The sequence below is a fragment of the Balaenoptera acutorostrata genome, chromosome 4 (genome assembly GCF_949987535.1).
Source record: "Balaenoptera acutorostrata chromosome 4, mBalAcu1.1, whole genome shotgun sequence".
NCBI lineage: Eukaryota > Metazoa > Chordata > Mammalia > Artiodactyla > Balaenopteridae > Balaenoptera > Balaenoptera acutorostrata.
In genome coordinates this window covers 142,889,294-142,909,719 of record NC_080067.1, presented here as the reverse complement: position 1 = coordinate 142,909,719, position 20,426 = coordinate 142,889,294, and the positions used below count along the sequence as shown (strand labels likewise).

The following is a 20,426-nucleotide window of genomic DNA, read 5'->3' as shown; positions in this document are numbered from 1 at the left end:
AATGCCAATGGCAAGGGCACAGATCAGCACAGGACATTCTGCATTTTTAAGGACACACACACACCCCTATTGTCAAGAAACAAGTGTGCCTGCATCAGCTCGTAGAGGAAACAGGCTCCCCATGGGTTAAGGATGGTCCAAGGTTGCAGATCAGTTACGAAGCTTTTGGATGTAAAGGATAGGATATCTACTTCCCTGGTGGCGCAGTGGTTAAGAATCTGCCTGCCAATGCAGGGGACATGGGTTCCAGCCCTGGTCCGGGAAGATCCCACATGCCGCAGAGCAGCTAAGCCTGTGCACCACAACTGCTGAGCTCGTGTGCCACAAGTACTGAAGCCTGTGCACCTAGAGCCCATGCTCTGAAACAAGAGAAGCCACCGTAATGAGAAGCCCGTGCACCACAACAAAGAGTAGCTCCCTCTCACCGCAACTAGAGAAAGCCCGTGCGCAGCAACAAAGACCCAACGTAGCCAAAAATAAATAAATTAAAAATAAATAAATTAAAAAAAAAAAAGGATAGAATATCTGACTATACAAGTCTCAGTGAAGAAATCTACCACCTCACAACCAAAAGTCCAAAGCAGTGGTTCTCAAACTGGGGTAATTTTTCCCCCAAGGGACATTTGGCAATGTCTGGAGACATTTCTGGCTGTCACAGTAGGAGAGAGGGGGTGCTCCTAACACCTGGGGGACAGAGGCCAGGATGCTGATAAACACCCTACAACGCACAGGACAGCACCCCAGCTGTCCTGACCATCGGAGAAGGTCAACAGTGCCGAGGCTGAGAAACCCCGGTCTAGAGGAACCTACTTCTGCGTTTGGTTAATGCAAGGGCTCAACGACATCCTAAAAGAACCCAAACCGGGCTTCCCTGGTGGCGCAGTGGTTGAGAATCTGCCTGCCAATGCAGGGGACACGGGTTCGAGCCCTGGTCTGGGAAGATCCCACATGCCGCAGAGCAACTGGGCCCGTGAGCCACAATTACTGAGCCTGCGCATCTGGAGCCTGTGCTCCGCAACAAGAGAGGCCACGATAGTGAGAGGCCCGCGCACCGCGATGAAGACTGGCCCCCGCTTGCCACAACTAGAGAAAGCCCTCACACAGAAACGAAGACCCAACACAGCCATAAATAAATAAATAAATATTAAAAAAAAAAAATAAAAGAACCCAAACCTTTTCATGCTTATATGCTCCCAACGGTGAATTGACTTATCTTCAGTCTTTTCCTGCCATAACCTCAGATATCTGTCACATATCAGGCATTAAATTCTCACATGACTACAGAGAGCAGTAAAAAAAAAAAAAAAAAAGTTTGTTCCTTTTTTGTCTCTCTGTATTAGAGGAAATCCTTTCCAGAAGCCGGCTGGCCACATCTCATGGTCAGAGAAGGTCATGTGCCTGTGTCTAAAGGAAAATAGAACAACTAGGATTAAGTCCTCAAACAATAATATTCACCACTGGGGCTGGAAGATGGGGGCTACCACCCTGTAGCACTTTACCACCTGACCCCTAAACATATCTGGGTTCATTTGACAAGAAGGAAGAGGGGGTGAGTGGGTGGCAACCAGCACGTCTGCCCCAAACTGAGAAGTGGTGAGCCTGACCATGAACCCTGGTGCTCTGCCCCCAAGCTCGGTGTTCCTTCCTTCACCCCACAACATCTGAATCAGCACACCTTCCAACAAATTTACTTCCAAGACATATCTCAGGCATTGGGAGAATCTGGCTTAAGCCAGATAATAATCACCAAAAGCACATGAGTAAAATGTAAGGCAGAACTGTGCTGCTTAGGAAAAACACAATTAATACCTTACAAACTGATCAGGTAGTTTGAAATGACATATATTTCTTGTCATATAAAGATAAGAAGTTATTAAGGTTAGTAAATAAGGAACAAGCTGATCCTTGATGAGACAAGCAATACGATGGATCTGCAGGGCTGAGGCACTCCCATTAAGATTAGTGCAGGGAATTCCCTGGTGGTCCAGCGGTTAAGGCTCTGCGCTTCCACTGCAGGGGGCGCGGGTTCGATCCCTGGTCGGGGAACCAAGATCCCGCATGCCGTGCGGCCAAAAAAAAAAAAAAAAAAGATTAGTGCACGCCAGGTAGGAGCAGGGATGGGGACCGCCCACCTAAACCAAGTCCCCTCCTGTGCTAAAGGGTACAGCTGGGCCAGGGCTGCTGGACCAGCTGGTATTTTTCTCCCTTGAAGATATGAGTGGAAGTAACATGTGCCATTAAGGTCTAAGCGTGCACCTACATGCTCTTCCTCCTTCCTGTGGGACAGAACAGCAGTGAATAGAGCAACTCTGGAAGGCACATGTTAAAGATGGCAGAGTCCCTGGCTTGAGTCTCTGGAATGACCATATGGAAGAGAGCTGCCCAACCTGGACCAGCAAGCAGAACTGATTCATGAGCGAGAAACTTCAGTCTTATGGTGGCACTGAATTTTTGGACTTCTTTGTTACAGCAGCTAACATTACTGTTACTGATACACTGATAGTATCATTATTATTTAACCTTGTTCCAGAAAATGCTAAAACACTGGGAAAAAACACAAACTCAGGGCTGGTTGATGATATGTACACCTGTCTACCCAAAGAACTCAACACAATTAGCTGAAAAAACTTAGAAATAAATTCACTAGGTTGGCTGGTTTCCAAATTCTATAAATTGATAGTTTCCTACATGGCAACAACCAGTTAAAACATATAGTGGAAAATAACCCCATTGGTAACAGCAGAAATACATGTATAAATGCTAATATATTTAAGACACAAGAAGGACTTATATAAGAAGAACAATTCAATGCTTAGGAACCTAAGTGAATGCTTTTTAATCAATGAAGAGACCACCACATTTCCCTGTGGGAGGAAAGCCCAATTGTGTGAAGATGTCGCTTTTCCCTGAAATGTACAATAACTGTTACCTAATACCAACCAACCCCCATAAGAGTTTTAAAAAATTTTACAAATGATTCTGAAGTTCATCTGGAAGAAGACCGCCTGGGAATGGTAGAAAAATTCTGGAATAGAAGAGTGGTTAGGCTGGGGTGGAGAACACGGTCCTGCCAGATAAAGATGTAAACACAGCAGCTGAAAGGCGTGGCTCTGGCACCTGCAGACAATTTAATTAGTGCAGCAAAATAAAGTCCACACAAAATAAAGCTGTGTGTCCAAAGATTTAACTCTACGTTCACTGACACAGCAGCTCCACCATGGGAGACATACCTTACAAAAATAGCCACAGGCAGAAAGATGCTCATTAGAGCCTCCTTTAGAATTATGAAAAACTGGAAGTAAACTAGGCCAACAACAAAGGGCTTCTAGATCTTGTCCACTCCTATACAATCCCCCTTCACTCCTTTCTTCTTTTACATAAACACACACACACACACAACACCGCTATACATGAACAGTTCGACCTGTCTTTTTTTGCCCCCTTACTCTACTGTGAGCATCTTTCATGTTAGTAACTACACCTGGATGCTGCGTATGTAGTTTCATGTTAGTAACTACAGTTGGATGCTGCTGTGTCATGTCTTATCCTACTGCCACTCCCCTACTGAGGGTGGTCATTTCCAATTTTTTTTGCTATTACATACACAGAAACAGTGCAGATTCTCAGAGCTCTCTTTGTGTTGTATTTCCATAGGATTAAAACAAATTTACAGGGCTTCCCTGATGGTGCAGTGGTTAAGAATCCATCTGCCAATGCAGGGGACACAGGTTCGAGCCCTGGTCCGGGAAGATCCCACATGCCATGGAGCAACGAAGCCTGTGAGCCACAGCTACTGAAGCCCGCATGTCTAGAACCCATGCTCCACAACAAGAGAAGCCACCGCAATGAGAAGCCCACACACCGCAACAAAGAGTAGCCCCCGCTAGCCGCAACTAGAAAGCCTACGCACAGCAACAAAGACCCAATGCAGCCAAAAAATAATTTAAAAAAACAAAACAAAACAAATTTACAATGATCACGAACTTTCTTTTTTCTTTTTCTTTTTTAAATATTTATTTATTTCGGCTGTGCCAGATCTTCGTTGCAGCATACAGAATCTTTAGTTGTGGCACGCAGGATCTCCTAGTTGCGGCATGCATATGGGATCTAGTTCTCCGACCAGGGATCGAACCCGGGTCCCCTGCATTGGGAGTGTACAGTCCTACCCACTGGACCAACCAAGGAAGTCCCCTGAACTAACTTTCTGATCATTAATTATTTGGGAAATGCAAAAGCCATAGGGAGATACTACTACACTAAGATGGCAGAAATGAAAAGACTGCCGTAACACATGCTCTTGGATTGGAAGAATTAATATTGTGAAAATGGCCATACTACCCAAAGCAATCTACAGATTGAATGTGATCCCTATCAAGTTTCCCAGGACATTTTTCACAGAACTAGAACAAATAATCCTAAGATTCATATGGAACCACAAAGACCCTGAATTGCCAGAGCAATCCTGAGAAAAAAAGAACAAAGCTGGAGGAATCACCCTCCCAGACTTCAGACTATACCACAAAGCTACAGTAATCAAAGCAGCATAGTACTGGCACAAAAACAGACACACAGATAAATGGAACAGAATAAAGGGGCAAGAAATAGACCCACGCACCTATGGTCAATTAATCTATGACAAAGAAGGCAAGAATATACAATGGAGAAAAGACAGTCTCTTCAATAAGTGTTGCTGGGAAAACTGGACAGCCACATGTAAAACAATGACATTAGAATATTACCTCACACTATATACAAAAATAAACTCAAAATGGATTCAAGACCAAAATGGATTAAATGTAAAGACCTGAAACTGTAAAACTCTTAGAAGAGAACATAGGCAGACCACTCTGCCATAAATCATACCAATATTTTTCTGGATCTGCCTCCTAAGGCAAAAGAAATAAAAGCAAAAATAAACAAGTGGGACGTAATTAAACTTAAAAGCTTTTGCACAGCAAAGGAAACCATCAACAAAACAAAAAGACAACCTACAGAATGGGAGAAAATATTTGGAAATGATATCATTGACAAGAGGTTAATATCCAAAATATACAAAGAGCTCAGACAACTCAATATCAAAAAAACAAAAACAAAAACAAAAAACCCAACACAAACCCACAAACAACCCAATCAAAAAAAACAGGCAGAAGACCTCAACAGACATTTTTCCAAAGAAAACATACAGATGGCTAACAGGCACACGAAAAGATGCTCAACATTGCTAATGATTAGAGAAATTCAAATCAAAACCACAATGAGGTACCACCTCATACCTGTTAAGAGTGGCTATCATCAAAAAGTTTACAAATAAATGCTAGCTAGGATGTGGAGAAAAGGGAACCCTCATACATTGTTGGTGGGAATGTAAGTTGGTGCAGCCACTATGGAAAACAGTGTGGAGGTCCCTAAACTAAAACTAAAAACAGAGTTACCATATGATCCAGCAATTCTACTCCTGAGTATATAGCTGGAAAAAATGAAAACACTAATTTGAAAAGATACATGCACCCCAATGTTCACAGCAGCACTGTCTACAATAGCCAAGACATGGAAGCAACCTAAATGCCCATCAACAGACGAATGGATACAGAAGATGTGGTGTGTGTGTGTATTTATACATACACACACATATATACACACAATGATATATACACATATATACACACAATGGAATATTACTCAACCATAAAAAAGAATGAAATTCTGCCATTTGCAGCAATGTGGATGGACCTAGAGAATATTATTTTTAGTGAGATAAGTCAGACAGAGAGAAAGACAAGTGTTATGATATCACTTATATGTGGACTCTAAACAAAATACAAATGAATGTATACCTAAAACAGAAACAGACTCACAGATATAGAAAACAAACTAGTGGTTACCAAAGGGAAGAGGAAAAGGGTGAGGGGCAAATTAGGGGTATGGGATTAAGAGATACAAACTATTATGTATAAAATAGATAAGCAACAAGGATATATTGTACAGTTCAGGGAATTAGAGCCATTATCCTGTAATAACTTTTAATGGAGTATAATCTGTAAAAATACTGAATCACTATGCTGTACACCTGAAACTAATAAAATATTGGAAATCAACTATACTTCAATTTAAAAAAAAAGACTGCCCGTACCAAGTGTTGGCAAGAATATGGAAGAACTGGAGTTCTCGTAACTGCTGGTGTGGTGAAAAATGACACTTTGGAAAACAATTTGGCAGTTTTTAAAAGTTAAATATATACCTACTGGAAGCAACTCGATGTCCATTAACAGGCAGATGGATAAATAAATGGTGTATATCCATAAAATCCTACTCAGTGGTAAAAAGGCAAAAACTATCAATACATAGGACTTGGATGGCTCTCAGAATAGCTTGGTTGAGCGAAAGAAGGCAGACCAGGAAAAAAAAAAAAAAGAGTATATACTGTATGAGTCTGTTTATATAAAATTTTAGAAAATGCAAACTAGTCGATGGTGATAGAAAGCAGATCAGCAGTTGCCTGGGGATGGGGGAGAGGGGGGAGGGAGGGAGGAGGGACCACAAAAGGCCAGGAAGAAACTTCTGGGGGTGACGGATACATGCTCATTATCTTATATGGTGATGGTTTCATAGGGATATCCACACGTCAGAACTCATCCATTATACACTTTATATACGTGTAGTTTATTGTACAGCAAAGTTGTAAAAAAAAGGGAAAAAAGAGAAGACCATTTAAAAAGATAAATAAATGGGAATGCCTGCTCAGATGCAAGCTTGTTTATTGGTGTTCATGTTCAATCAGTCGTCCTTTTTGAAAAATAGCCCAGCTTAAACTTATTTCCTTCTGTATTAGTTTGCCGTAACAAAATACCACAGGTTGGGTGGTTTAAACAACAGAAATGTATTTCTCACCATTCTGGAGACTGGAAGTCCCAGATCAAGGTACTGACTGACTCAGCTCTCCTCCTGGTTTGTAGACGGTGCCTTCTCACTGTGTCCTCATGTGGAGGGGAGAGAGCTCGCTCTGCTAAGGCCACAGTCCTATTGGATTAGGACCCCACGCTTATGACTTCATTTCACCTTACCTCCTGAAAACCCTATCTCCAGATACGGTCACACTAGGGGGTGCTCTGACGTATACATTTAGTGGCTGAGGCGGGGATTGGGGGGGACGACACAGTTCAGTCCTGACATTATATTTCTGGTTTCTTAGCTTTTTTGATAGTGTTTATAACACGCAAGGAAACCACAGCCCTTTTCCTTATCCATAAACTCACTTCTGCTAGATGAGCCTTTTTTTTTTTTCAGATGAGCTTTTGTCATAAGATTACTGGAAGACTAATTCACCTGTCCAAATCTGGACTATTTCCATCCCTCCAGCAGATCTGAAAGGAAGACCAGCGGGGGGGAAGAAAAAAAAACCTTTGGCTCAGATGCAAAATAAATAGAGTATCCTAGCTATCAATTATTGGAAGCCTATCAGACTCCCTTCAGCAAAAAGAAATGCTCTTTTCCAGAAGGACCATGTCAGCCTTACGGTGTTTGAGTGGCTCACGGTGAGGCCATTCTCTCAACCCTGAACAGCAAAGCGCTTGCGAGTTCTCAGCTTGCGAGTTCTGGAGAACCTGGGGCAGGGTAAGAAGCAATGATGCCACCTAGGGCATCACCCACCAAAAGAAGGATGACAGAACAGTGGCATAGGATGGGGCAGGCTTCACGCATTAGGAACGGGAGTTCCATTAGCTGCATCTCTCAAGCCCCGGGGCCAGGAAGACCAGAACACCGCCAGAAACAAATGGGCCCTGTGCTCACCACTCCCCTGCAGAGGTCCAGGATCTACTTTATTTACAAGTGAAAGGAGTCACTAATTGCCAACAACATCCTTTAAGTTTGGTCTCTTCTCAGAAGGCATTTAGGCCTATGTCTTTCCAATATGACCCTGACACCCCATTTACGTGACACCTTCTACCCTCAAGGTCACCACCCCAGACAGCAGCATAGGTTGCTGGAAAATGACTAAAATAAATGCCCTAAACTGAGACACCATTTCTCTACTAGATGGGGGCCCAAAAGTGAGTCGACAAGATGGAGGCAGGCATCACGTGGGCTGAGAGGGGCTCATGGCCTGACTCCAGCTCACTTGCTAAGCAGAGTCTGGTCCAGCAGGGATCGCGGGCAGCAGTTTCGACTGTGTCTCAGTGGGAGGAGGACTGCAAGGGTCCTCACAGGGAGACAGATGGGGAAGCCCAACCTGGAGGGCTGAACTCCCCTAAAAGACACCCCACAAACAGCCCCACAAAGAAGCTGGTGCAGAGCTGCTGAGGTGCAGTCAGGTGGGGCACAAGTCATGAGGGTCATGGTCTAAATGTCTGTGTCCCCCAGTGTGATGGTCTTAGGAGGTGGGCCTTTGGGAGGTGATTAGGTCATGAGGCTGGAGCCCTGGAGAGTGGGATCCCTGCCTCTTCCACCACGTGAGGACACGACCGAAGACAGCCAGCTGTGAACGAGGAAGAGGGCCCTTACCAGACACTGAATCTGCCTACACCTTGACCTTGACTTCAGCCTCCAGAACAGTGAGAAATAAATGTCTGTTGTTGATAAGCCCCCCAGGCTGTGGTATTGTTACAGCAGCCCCAGTGCACTAAGGCAGTCGGGAAGGCTGCCTGAGGGACTCGGAAATTCCGGGCACATCTTGTATTACTACACACACAAGAGCTGAAGTTCTTCACAGTGCTCCAGGGCAGTAAAAAAAAAGATTAATAAATAACGCTCTACTCTTCCATGAGGCACGTGACGAAAAGCCACCTGGGCTTCCACCAGAAATGAACTTTTTTAAACAGTTGATATGTGGAGAGACAAGTTGCAGTTCATTATCACACCCTGTTATGGGCTGAACTGTGTCCCCAAAATTCATATGTTGAAACCCTGACCCCTGGTACCTCAGAATGTGGATGTATTTGGAGACAGGGTCCTTAAAGAGGTGACCAAGGTACAATGGGGTCATATAGGTGGTGTCCAATATGACTGACTGGTGGCCTTCTAAGAAGAGGAGATTAGGACACAGATGCACAAAGAGAAGAGGACACAGCGACAAGCAGCCGTCAGCAAGACAAAGAGAGAGGCCTCAGAAGAAACCAAATCTGCCGACACCTTGATCTTGGACTTCCGGCCCCCACACCTTCGAGAAAATCAATTTCGGTTCTTTCAGTCACCCAGTCTGTGGTATTTTGTTATGGCAGCCCTAGCAAACTAACAAAGACCCCAAACTAAAGAGGCTTTATCTGAACTAATGCTATTTAACAGAGAAGCAGTTATAAGGGCTCGGGTAAACATCAGGATCCAGGTGAGACTCATCAAGTTTTTAGGTAGACGAGGTCTTGGAGCTGATCTGTAAAGAGCCAGAACAGTTCACCTGGGCTCCGAGCTCCGGCCACCTTCTTCCCATCATGCCGCAACAAGGAGGCCCTGCTTTAAAAAGCAGGTGCTTGTCATTACGTGTTAAGACTTTAGAAGATGAAACACTTAACAACACCCAAGACCTATCTCCCTTGCTACTCATGTCACCTGCTATCTGGCCATTTTGTGAAATAGTGGGATACTGAATAAAAGCAGCAAAAAAACCCCCCCAAAAAACGTGGTTCATTCAGAACCATTATGATTTTTTTTTTTTTAAAGAACCTTTAGTGGGCTTCCCTGGTGGCGCAGTGGTTGAGAGTCTGCCTGCTAATGCAGGGGACACGGGTTCGAGCCCTGGTCTGGGAAGATCCCACATGCCGCGGAGCAACTGGGCCCGTGAGCCACAACTACTGAGCCTGCGCGTCTGGAGACTGTGCTCCGCAACGGGAGAGGCCACGATAGTGAGAGGCCTGCGCACCGCGATGAAGAGTGGCCCCCGCTTGCCGCAACTAGAGAAAGCCCTAGCACAGAAACGGGGACCCAACATAGCAATCAATCAATCAATAAAATAAATAAATCTTTAAAAAAAGATTTAAAAAAAGAAGCTTTAGTGCTAAGGTTTTTTAAATGTACAGAGTTTAAATAAACTATCCTTCATTTCAAAGTTGTACCCCAGGCTTGGTACAGTGGTTGGGTTCATAGGGCTCAAATGCACTTGATTAAAATTTATCTAAGGGCTTCCCTGGTGGCGCAGTGGTTGAGAATCTGCCTGCCAATGCAGGGGACACGGGTTCGAGCCCTGGTCTGGGAAGATCCCACATGCCGCGGAGCGACTAAGCCCGTGAGCCACAATTGCTGAGCCTGCGCGTCTGGAGCCTGTGCCCCACAACGGGAGAGGCCACGATAGTGAGAGGCCCACGCACCGCGATGAAGAGTGGTCCCCACTTGCCGCAACTAGAGAAAGCCCTCGCACAGAAACGAAGACCCAGCACAGCCATAAATAAATAAATAAATAAATTAATTAATTAATTAATTAAAAAAAAAAAATTTATCTAAAAATGATCAGTGAAAGGTGACAGCTTGAACTCTCAGATAAACAATGAAGCAAAAATTACCCTATTCAGGTTGATACACATAAAACTATAAAAGATAAACTTTTCCATAATACAGAAAGATTCTAAAAATGATACTGAAAGTTTAGCAAGTTTTAGAAACAATACAATTAGAACCTGTCTATAGTCTGACAAACCAAGACCTCTTGGGGCTCAGTTTTCTCTTGTCAAGTTGAGCCAGATGCACTTCTGCTGTTGAGTATACGGTTTAAGTTTTTTTTTTTTTTTTTTTTTTTTTTTTTAATTTTTTATTTATTTATTTATTTATGGCTGTGTTGGGTCTTCGTTTCTGTGCGAGGGCTTTCTCCAGTTGTGGCAAGCGGGGGCCACTCTTCATCGCGGTGCGCGGGCCTCTCACTATTGCGGCCTCTCTTGTTGCGGAGCACAGGCTCCAGACGCGCAGGCTCAGTAATTGTGGCTCACGGGCCTAGTTGCTCTGCGGCATGTGGGATCTTCCCAGGCCAGGGCTCGAACCCGTGTCCCCTGCATTGGCAGGCAGATTCTCAACCACTGCACCACCAGGGAAGCCCCACGGTTTAAGTTTTATAACTTGCAATCGTCCACCTTAATTAGAACACAACTGCACCTAACTTTGCACACCACGATATTGTTTCTGCTTGCATTTTTTACTAATTCGTCACTAATTTACTCACTGAATTTCTGTGTCCACACAAGAGTCCAAGAAGTCTAAGCATCACAAAAGCCTTAAGAAAATTTTGTATTCACATCAACTCTTATCAGGTACCCTTGAATGCAGAAGTCGCGAGTCTCCCAGAAGTAAGTGATCGCTAAGCTGATCAAGGCTCGCTCTCTCCAGCACCTTCCCAAACCCTCCACGTCCAGTAACTCTGATCCGGGTGCTGAGGCTGCCCGCTCCCACCCACAGCCTCCCGCGATCAGGCTCCTTCCCCACGCATCGGCCAGAGGGATTCCTCTACTGAGAAAGGCAGCGATGGGTCACCTTGCTCAGAGCCTTCCTGGGAGCTCAGTGGTGTCCCTCCACCGCAGGACAAAGCCCAGTGACCTGCCCTGGCTACCTTTCCTCCCTCATCCCCTATCACCTCTCCTCTCCAGCCACGCCCACCCCCTGCCGGACCCTGGACTCAGGCCCCTGCCCCAGATGGCCTCCCCACCAGCTAGCTCGATGCATCCAGGCCTCTGCTCAAATCTCAAATGTCACATTATCAGAGAGCCGTCCCTGTCTGAGCTAGCAACCCATCCTCCTTCCTTGCTACCAGCTCTCCTCGTTAACTTCTCTTCTTAGCATTCAGCACCCGACGGCACGTATTTATTCGCTGTCTGTCTGCTACCAGCAAAGCCTTATGTTCCATGAGAGCCGGAACCGTGTATTCAGTGCTGGGTCCCAAGCACCTAAGTGTTCAATATACGTTGGTTCTACCACTGTATCAGTTTGCTAGGGTTTCTGTAACAAAGCACCACCCGCAGGGAGGCCTACAACAACAGAAATGGAGGCCAGGAGTCTGAGATCAAGGTGTCGGCAGGGCCGGTTCCTTCCGAGGCTGTGAGGGACAATCTGCTCCAGACTGCTCTTCTAGCCTCTGGCAGTTTGCTGGCAATCTTGGCATTCCTTGGCTTTTAATTGCATCACCCGGATCTCTGCCTTCATTCTCTCATGGCGTCTTCCCTCTCTGCATGTCTGTGTCTGTGTCCAAATTTCCCCCTTTTATAAGGATACAGTCATACTGGATAATGACCTCGTCTTAACTTGACTGGCTCTGTAAAGATCAGATCTCCAAGTAAGGCCACACTCTGAGATACTGGGGGTTAGGACGGGTCTATTTTGGAGGACACAATTCAACCCCTAACAACCACCGAGCAGCCATATGACATGGGGCAAGTTAGTTAACTTCACCAGTAAAATGGGGCTAATAATCAGATCTGCCTCGTTTGGCTAATGAAGAAAGCAAAGAGGTGCATCCCTGTCCCCTTATGTGAGCCACAGATACTGACATGAAACAGCTGGGGGCCCTGCTCCAGAGCACGGTGCTGGAGGCCGGCAGACAGGGTCTGGGTCCTCCCTCTGCTATTTGCCGGCTGTGATCCTGCACAAGTTGCTTAGTCTGGGCCAACCTCAAGACATGCTGTAAGTCTATACAAGGATGCACACCAGGTCCTCAGCACACAGTGCGCTCTCTACGGATGTCAGCTGCCATCGGCAAGGCTTGGGGGGGGGGGGGGACAGATGATGGTGTCGCCCTCATCCCACCGACATCTTGCAAATTCATCAAGGGGGCTGCTCACCCTCATTACCTAATCACTGCAGCAGAGGACAGGAAGCTGGAGCAAAGAGGACACAGGAGCGGGGTTACATGGAACTGGGTGACAACAAAAAGTTGTCTTTTTAAACTCTTATCCAATACAACTCGTATCCCACAGCCCATGGACGTCACACTGGAACATCTTCCAGACGCTCAAACTAACACCTTCCAGCGGGAGCCCCTGGTCTCCCCGCCCAGCCCACGGGGCCCCTGCTCCCCAGTCTCCCTATCGCATCCTTTCAGCTTCTCAAGCCAAAAACCTGGCAGAAACCTGCAAGTCGTACTGGACTCCTCTTTCCCCCTTATGTCCCACATCCGCTCCGCGAACAAAGCCTGTTAGCAACGCCCTCAAAGGACATTCAGAATCCAAACACATCCCTGCTGGCCCACCTACGTTACAGCAACAGCTCCTAAATGGTCTCCCTGCTTCTGCCCGACCCCACCCAGTAGAGCAGCTGGAAATGGTTCTAGCACCTAAAAGGGAAGCCAGGCTGTGCCACTCTGCTGGGCAGCCACCCCCGACTCAGGGGCCACTGTCAGACTCCAGCTTTAAAGGACCAACAAGATCAGACGTCCTCCCCACCCCCTTCCTCTGCAGCGTCGTTTCCTACACTCTCCCCATCCCTCGCCTGCTCTGTGACAACCTCCCTGGCCTCAGACACACCAGAGCCTCTGTGCTTGTTCCAACGGCATGGTCTCAGCAACACTCACCCTCCCCTCCCTTCTTCACGGTTCCCACAGCACTCAACACCACCTATCAACTCGTCTATTTTATCATCCAGCCTCCCCCAGCCCCACCAGAATGAGGGCACGGTCTTGCCAGTTTTGCTCTCTGCTGCACCCTGGCACCTACTGGCACATTTTAGGCGCTCAGATGGCCACTGAAAGAATGAATGGCTAACGCTTTCAAAGCTTTCTTCCTTAAAGAAAGATTCAACTGTACTCAATAACCTGGGTTGGGTTAAAATGATTAAATGTTTCTGAAAGTTTTTCAGGTACACTGAAACAAAGCCTGTTTCACAGAATACCTCAATGCTCAAGAACTGCACTTTCCAAGTTTATAATTTTACCTACCTCAAAATATACGTGTTGCTAAATAAATGGAAAGACATTCTGCGTTCATGGATTAGAAGACAATATTGTTGTTAATACGGCAATACTCCCCAAAGTGATCTACAGAATCAATGCAATCCCTATCAAAATCCCACTTGGCTTTTTTGCAGAAATTGACAAGCTGATCCTAAAATTCATATGGAATTTCAAGGAATCCAGAACAATTCTGAAAAAGAACAACAAAGTTGAAGGACTCTTACTTCCCCACTTCAAAACTTACTACAAGGCTACAATAATCAAAACGTGTGGTATTGGCATAAGGATAAACATATAAATCAATGGAAAAAAATGAAAGTCCAGAATTAAATCTATCTCTCTATAGTTAATTGGGATTCCAAGACCCTTCAAAAGAACAGTCTCTTCAACAGATGGCTTTGCACATGCAAAACAACTGGATTTCCACACAAAAGAATGAAGTTGGAGTCCCACCTCACGCCATGTACAAAAATTAACTCAGTCAGAATGGCCATCATCAAAAAGTCTACAAACAATAAGTGCTGGAGAGGGTGTGGAGAAAAGGGAACCCTCTTGCACTGTTAGTGGGAATGTAAATTGATACAGCCACTATGGAGAACAGTATGAGGTTCCTTAAAAAACTAAAAATAGAACTACCGTATGACCCAGCAATCCCACTACTGGGCATATACCCTGAGAAAACCATAATTCGAAAAGATACATGCAAAAAAGGGGGGTGGGGGACTTCCCTGGCGGTCTAGTGGTTAAGACTGTCCTCTCCAATGCAGGGGGCACGGGTTTGATCCCTGATCGGGGAACTAAGATCCTGCATGCCACACAGCGTGGCCAGAAAAAAAAAGAAAAGAAAATATACATGCACCAAAATGTTCACTGAAGCACTATTTACAATAGCCAAGACAATGGAAGTAACCTAAATGTCCATTGACAAAGGAATGGATAAAGAAAATGTGGTACATATATACAATGGAATATCGGCTGTAAAAAAGAATGAAATAATACCATTTGCAGCAACATGGATGGACCTAGAGATTACCATACTAAGTGAAGTAAGTCAAACAGAGAAAGCCAAATATCATATGATATCACTTATATGTGGAATCTTAAAAAAAAATGATACAAATGAACTTAATTACACAACAGAAACAGACTCAGACTTCAAAAACAAACTTATGGTTACCAAAGGGGAAAGGTGGGGGGAGGGATAAATCAGGAGTTTGGGATAAACATATACACACTACTCTATATAAAACAGATAATCAACAAGGACCTACTGTATAGCACAGGGAACTCTACTCAATAATCTGAAATAATCTATATGGGAAAAGAATCTAAAAAAGAATGGATATATGTATATGTATAACTGAATCACTTTGTTATACACCTGAAACTAATGCAACATTGTAAATCAACTATACTCTAATATAAAATAAAAAATTAAATTTAAAGAAAAAGAAAATGTTTCCAGAACATCAGAATGCATGCACATGCCCCAAACCCACCCCCCTTCCATCCCAGAGATATCTAATATCTCTGGTTATATACAATAATATGGTTATTGTGTTTATCATGTATTTTTTAGAAGTTTTGGCACATATGTTGTTTGCATTTCCCAACGGTAGATTGTTTCATTTTACATGTTTGAATTGCATGTGTGCTATGAGTTAATTTTATCCTTACTACATACTTGATATTCATCTATGAAAAACAAAAAAACAAAAACAAAACACGAAAACACAAATTAAAACGAATCAAAGACCTAAATGTAAGAATTAAAACTACAAAACTCTTAGAAGAAAACACAGGGGTAAATCCATGATCTTGGATTTGGCAATGGTTTCTTAGATATTCACCAAAAGTACAAGCAACGGAAGAAAAAACTGAAAAATTGGACTTCATCAAAAATTTAAAAATTTTGTGCATCAAAAGACACTATCAAAAAAGTGAAAAGACTGCCTAAAGAATGGGAAAAAAATATCTGCAAATCATATATCCAGTAAAGGACCAGTATCCAGAGTGCATTGATATAAGGAACTCTTACAAATCACAACAAAAAGACAAATAGCATAGTTTAAAAATGAACATAATACTTGAATAGGAATTTCTCCAAGGAAGATAAACAAATGGCCAATAAGCAAATGAAATGATACTCAAAATTTTAGTCATTAGGGAAATGCAAGTCAAAACCACAAAATACCACTTCACACCCACTAGGATAGCTATCATCAAAAAAAAACCCTGAAAATAAGTGTTACTGAGATTGAGAAGAAATTGGAGCCTTCATACATTGCTGGTGGGCACGTAAATGCGGCAGCCACTGAGGAAAACAGTTTGGTGGTTCCTCAATAAGTTCAATATAGAATGACCACATGACTGAGTAATTCTACTCCTAGGTATAGACCCGAAAGAAATGAAAATAGTGTTCAAACAAAAACCTGTATATGAATATCCATACAGTACTATTCACAAGAGCCAACAGGTAGAAACCCAGCTGATGAATGGATAAACAAAATGTGGTCTATTCATACAATGGAACATTATTCGGCCATAAAAAGCAATGAAGTACTGATACACACGACAACGTGCATGAACCTTGGAAATATGCTAAGTGAAAGAAGCCCAACACAAAATACGACATTATTGTACCAATCCTTTTGTATGAAATATTCATAGACACAGGAAGTAGATTAGTGGTTGCCAGGGACAGGGGAAGGGGAGTAACGGAGAGGGTTTCCTTTGGGGAGGTGAAAATGTCCTGGAACTAGATAGTGGTGATGGCTGCACAACATCATGAATGTACTAAAAGCCATTTAACCGTACACCTTAAAATGGCTGAACGGTAAATTTTATGTTACATGAATTTTAACTCAACAAAAAAATAATGAACACACCCCCCTCTCCCCAAAAGTGCTGTTTTTAGATTCCAGGAGAGTCAGGTACTAAAACAGAGAAACCTCTAAAAGAACCCAAATCTGTCCAAGTCCCATTCCAGGGCTTCTCGCTTTCCCCTGAAAAGGCAACCCACCTTCGTTTAAGACAGTGAATGTTATCTTCAGCTAGAAAAAGTCCCGAGTCAGAGCTCTACAGCCAAAGCACTCTCAAGCTCTTATTTGCTGTTTTATTACACGTCTCCACCCCAGCCAGCACCAGCCGTGATGTTCACATGTTGTAAATACACTTTGCCGAGACCGTGCAGTTTCCCGGCCACTGCCTGTAATAACTGCCTGTCTCCTCTTTGCCATCTGTGGGTGCTGATAGCTGCCTTCAGGCGGTTGGTGCTGGATGGCTGCCCAGGCGCTGCCCCCGTGGTCAGGCTGCTGGCGTTCTCACTCCCCCTACCCTGGTCTCTTGCAGAGGTAAACGGACAAATTCTTTCTCTTTAGCGAGGTTTGTTAGAGTCCCCTAACTGGTGTGTGTGACCTGGGGAATGGGGACCTCCCACACGAGGCTGGGCATCTCCCAGCTCCCATATGGCACTCGGGCTCCGAAGTCAGGTATCACAGCCAGGAGCCCCGGCCAGACAGTAACGGAGCCAGGCACAGCCTCTTCGAGCCCAGGTATCTTCTTCCTACAGGTCACAGTGGTCACCTGAGTGCTTGGGCATCACTGTGTCACCCTCCTTCTGGGCAGGATGGAAAAATACAACGGTCCCCATCCACAGAACACGAGGTCAAGCCCACATGCGACCAGTTTTGGTTTTCTTAGACGCAACCCCTTTTCCCTCGTCCAAACACATGCACAATTTCTGGGCAGATTTCCATAATTATTTCATCCTTTATTCTTCTAGGAGTTACCAGTCTGCAGTAAAATGGTGAAAAAAGTAGACTGGAGAAGAAAAAGCCATCAAAATCCTAAGCAGTACACGAAGGACAATTCATCTTTGAATAACTGGATAATTTATAAATTTATCTTGTTCAGACCTAAATATTGTTGAGAAAAAAGACTGTTCAGCTGTTCTATCGACTATATCCACACTATATGTCTATGCTCAGAAAAAAAGGGCTGAAAGGGGATGTACGTACACCAATAGGTTAATAGTGGGTAACTCTGGGTGACAGAATTATGGGTGGTTCTTCTTATCTAATGGCTGTAATCAGCATGTAGTGTAATATTAAAAAGACAAGTCCTTGAAACAATAAAAGGACAGCTGTGTCCCCGCCTCCCTGCAATCCAAACACTCCCTGCCCCACATACCTTGTTGAGCTTGCCCAGTGAGGATATGAGATCCGCCCATTCGCTGGAGGACTCAAAATTTCTTAAAGCCTTTTCAATCACAGAAGAGTAATTTCTGTATCTGTAATCATTCAATAGCTCCTGCTCTTCTGGATCCATCTTACATTCTCACAGCAGAGAAGGTATCTAAGAGGGAATCAGAGAACAAACAAATGAGGCAGCTCTTCGAGGATGAAAAGCGTTCCCAGCCCAGAGCCCCAGAGGACACGCGGCCACAAACGTTCCTATGCACAAACGTGCTGGGCGATCCAACTCAAATATTTAGCAAGGCTGCTGAGCCAGGCACAATGGTAGATAAGAGATAAACAGTTCCGGCCCTCCTGGACTCTGAGGGAGACAAATGGACAGAGCAGAAAGAAGTAAAACACTAGGGTTCCACTCAATGGACAAAACGAATTCTCGGAACAAAGTCACAAAGTGGCTCACTGCACGTTGTTGCTGACTGGTGATTCTCAGCGCAGGCGGTCCCTCCCGGCACAAGGCATTTACAAAACCTAAGGAAAAGCAAATCTATGGTCTTAATTGAACAGTTGGTTTAGCAATCCAATCCTCTACAACTAGACTCGGAGAGAGGAGTGTAAATATTCTACAAGAAAACCAGGCGGAAAAAAAGGACCTAAGGGTGAAGCATCTGACAGCAGTGGTGGCAGAAACCCACCGCGCGCCTGTTCATTTACTAAGTGCCAATTATCTGCCAGGCCCCCGACAGCTCTATGCCCCTGGGTGAGGAGTCTGAACGGAGGTGTGTCACACCAGGGCCCAAGCAGTCATCGTTTTATTCTGGCCCTTGTATATTCTTTGATGGACTCTTTCTTTCTTTTTATTTTTTTTTCCTGTGGCTAGATGCATTCATTATATATGAACCACTGCAGCTACTGCAAAGCCTGAGACATCGACTGCCTGAGCCCGATGCCAAAAGCAACCATTTCCTTTTTTCATCCCCAGTGTGACAAAAGGAAACAACGTGAGATGCTGCAGATTTGCCTTTTTGAAAACATCCATCATTTATACATTATAACGTATAGAAATACATGCTTAAGTTTTGTTTTTACTCCTTCATTTAAAAAAAAAAAAATCTGAAGGTCAAGCCATCAGTCTATTCAAACAACTTACAGCTCTGAAAAGCACTCCACAAGGCGTGGAAATGTCAAATCGTTCCCTTGACTTGTCGCCAAGCTCCATACTCCAGTGTTTTCTCAAAAGTGATGACTTAGGGTTTCCACTTGCCTCCCTTCTTTAGTCTTCGTCTGATTAAGATCTATTTAAAGTGTGGCAGGCACCCACACCAAATTCCCTGCCCCCTTTTCCACACTAAGGGGACCCTCATTTTGCTCAGGGCGGCACTCTAGTTCCCAGCCTCCCTTACAGCTAGGAGGCCGTAGGGCAGTGCTGGACAAGTAGAAGTTGCTGGTGGGCACTCTTCTGGCCTGTTGTCCTCCACCTTTCCCCTTCTTTCTGCCTGAAACAAAAGTTTGATGTTGGAGCTGAAGCCACATCTTGCAACCACGAGGAAAGAGCCATCTTTAAGGCAAGACTTCCCTGCATAAGTGGAAGGACAGAGCAGTCGAGGCCCCAGATGGCTTTAAGAAAGTGCCACACCAACCCTGGACGCTCTGCCCCCGGACTTACTGTTTTCTGCACATAAGAGCTGATTTGTTTAAGCCGCCGTTCAATCAAGTTTTCTGTTACTCACAAACAAACACAATCCTGTTTGACTTATGAACCTAAGTAGTATCTCACTAGTACGTGGTCTGAAAGGAGAGAGAAATACGGAGCAATGGTGACATGATTAAATCCCCTGAGTTGGAGTTAGTTGGCTAACCAAGCTGCATGTAGTCAGTCAAATAAAAAGCCAGATATCACAGACGGAAGAAACTGAACTGCAGGGACAACATGATCTTTAAGCCTCAATCTTTCATTTATTGGCCACAGTGAGGTTGTAAGACTCCCAGGATATCTTCTACTTCACTTTCCAATTGCTCTGGGCCCATTGTGGTCTTCTTAAGGCCAACACAACTTTCAAGTTGCCAACGTCAGTGGACCCTGTTTCCTCATTCACCTCTCAGGAGGACTGTGCAACAGGCCACTTCCTCCTTCTCCAAACAGCTTCCTGTGTGCCCACACTCCTCTGGCCCGCCGACATCTCTGCTGTACCTTCTCTGCAGGCCCATCCTCCTCTACACGACTGCCAAATGCTGGCATTCCCAGGCACCAAGCTTGGGCCTTCTCTCTCTCTCTACCCTCAATGATCTCTCCATTCCTTTAACTAACAAATACCATCTTCGTGCTCATGACCCGCAGATTTATAACCTCCCGAACCTCCCCCTGCAAGGCCCAAATTCAT

General features: G+C 44.6%; 1 protein-coding gene across 4 annotated transcripts in view; it reads right to left on the bottom strand.

Moving 5' to 3' along the window:
• The window catches only part of DOP1B (DOP1 leucine zipper like protein B), a 103,805-nt gene extending 85,603 nt beyond the window's left edge, over positions 1 to 18,202 (bottom strand). For all 4 annotated transcript variants that reach the window (XR_009008237.1, XM_057545937.1, XM_057545938.1 and 1 more), the window contains exon 1: positions 18,044 to 18,202. Coding sequence is in view for 3 of the 4 variants with exons in the window: in XM_057545937.1 (XP_057401920.1) it covers positions 18,044 to 18,181 (138 nt within the window). In the remaining variant the exon portion in view is untranslated. The remainder of the gene's footprint in view (positions 1 to 18,043) is intronic.
• Positions 18,203 to 20,426: the final 2,224 nt, after the last annotated feature.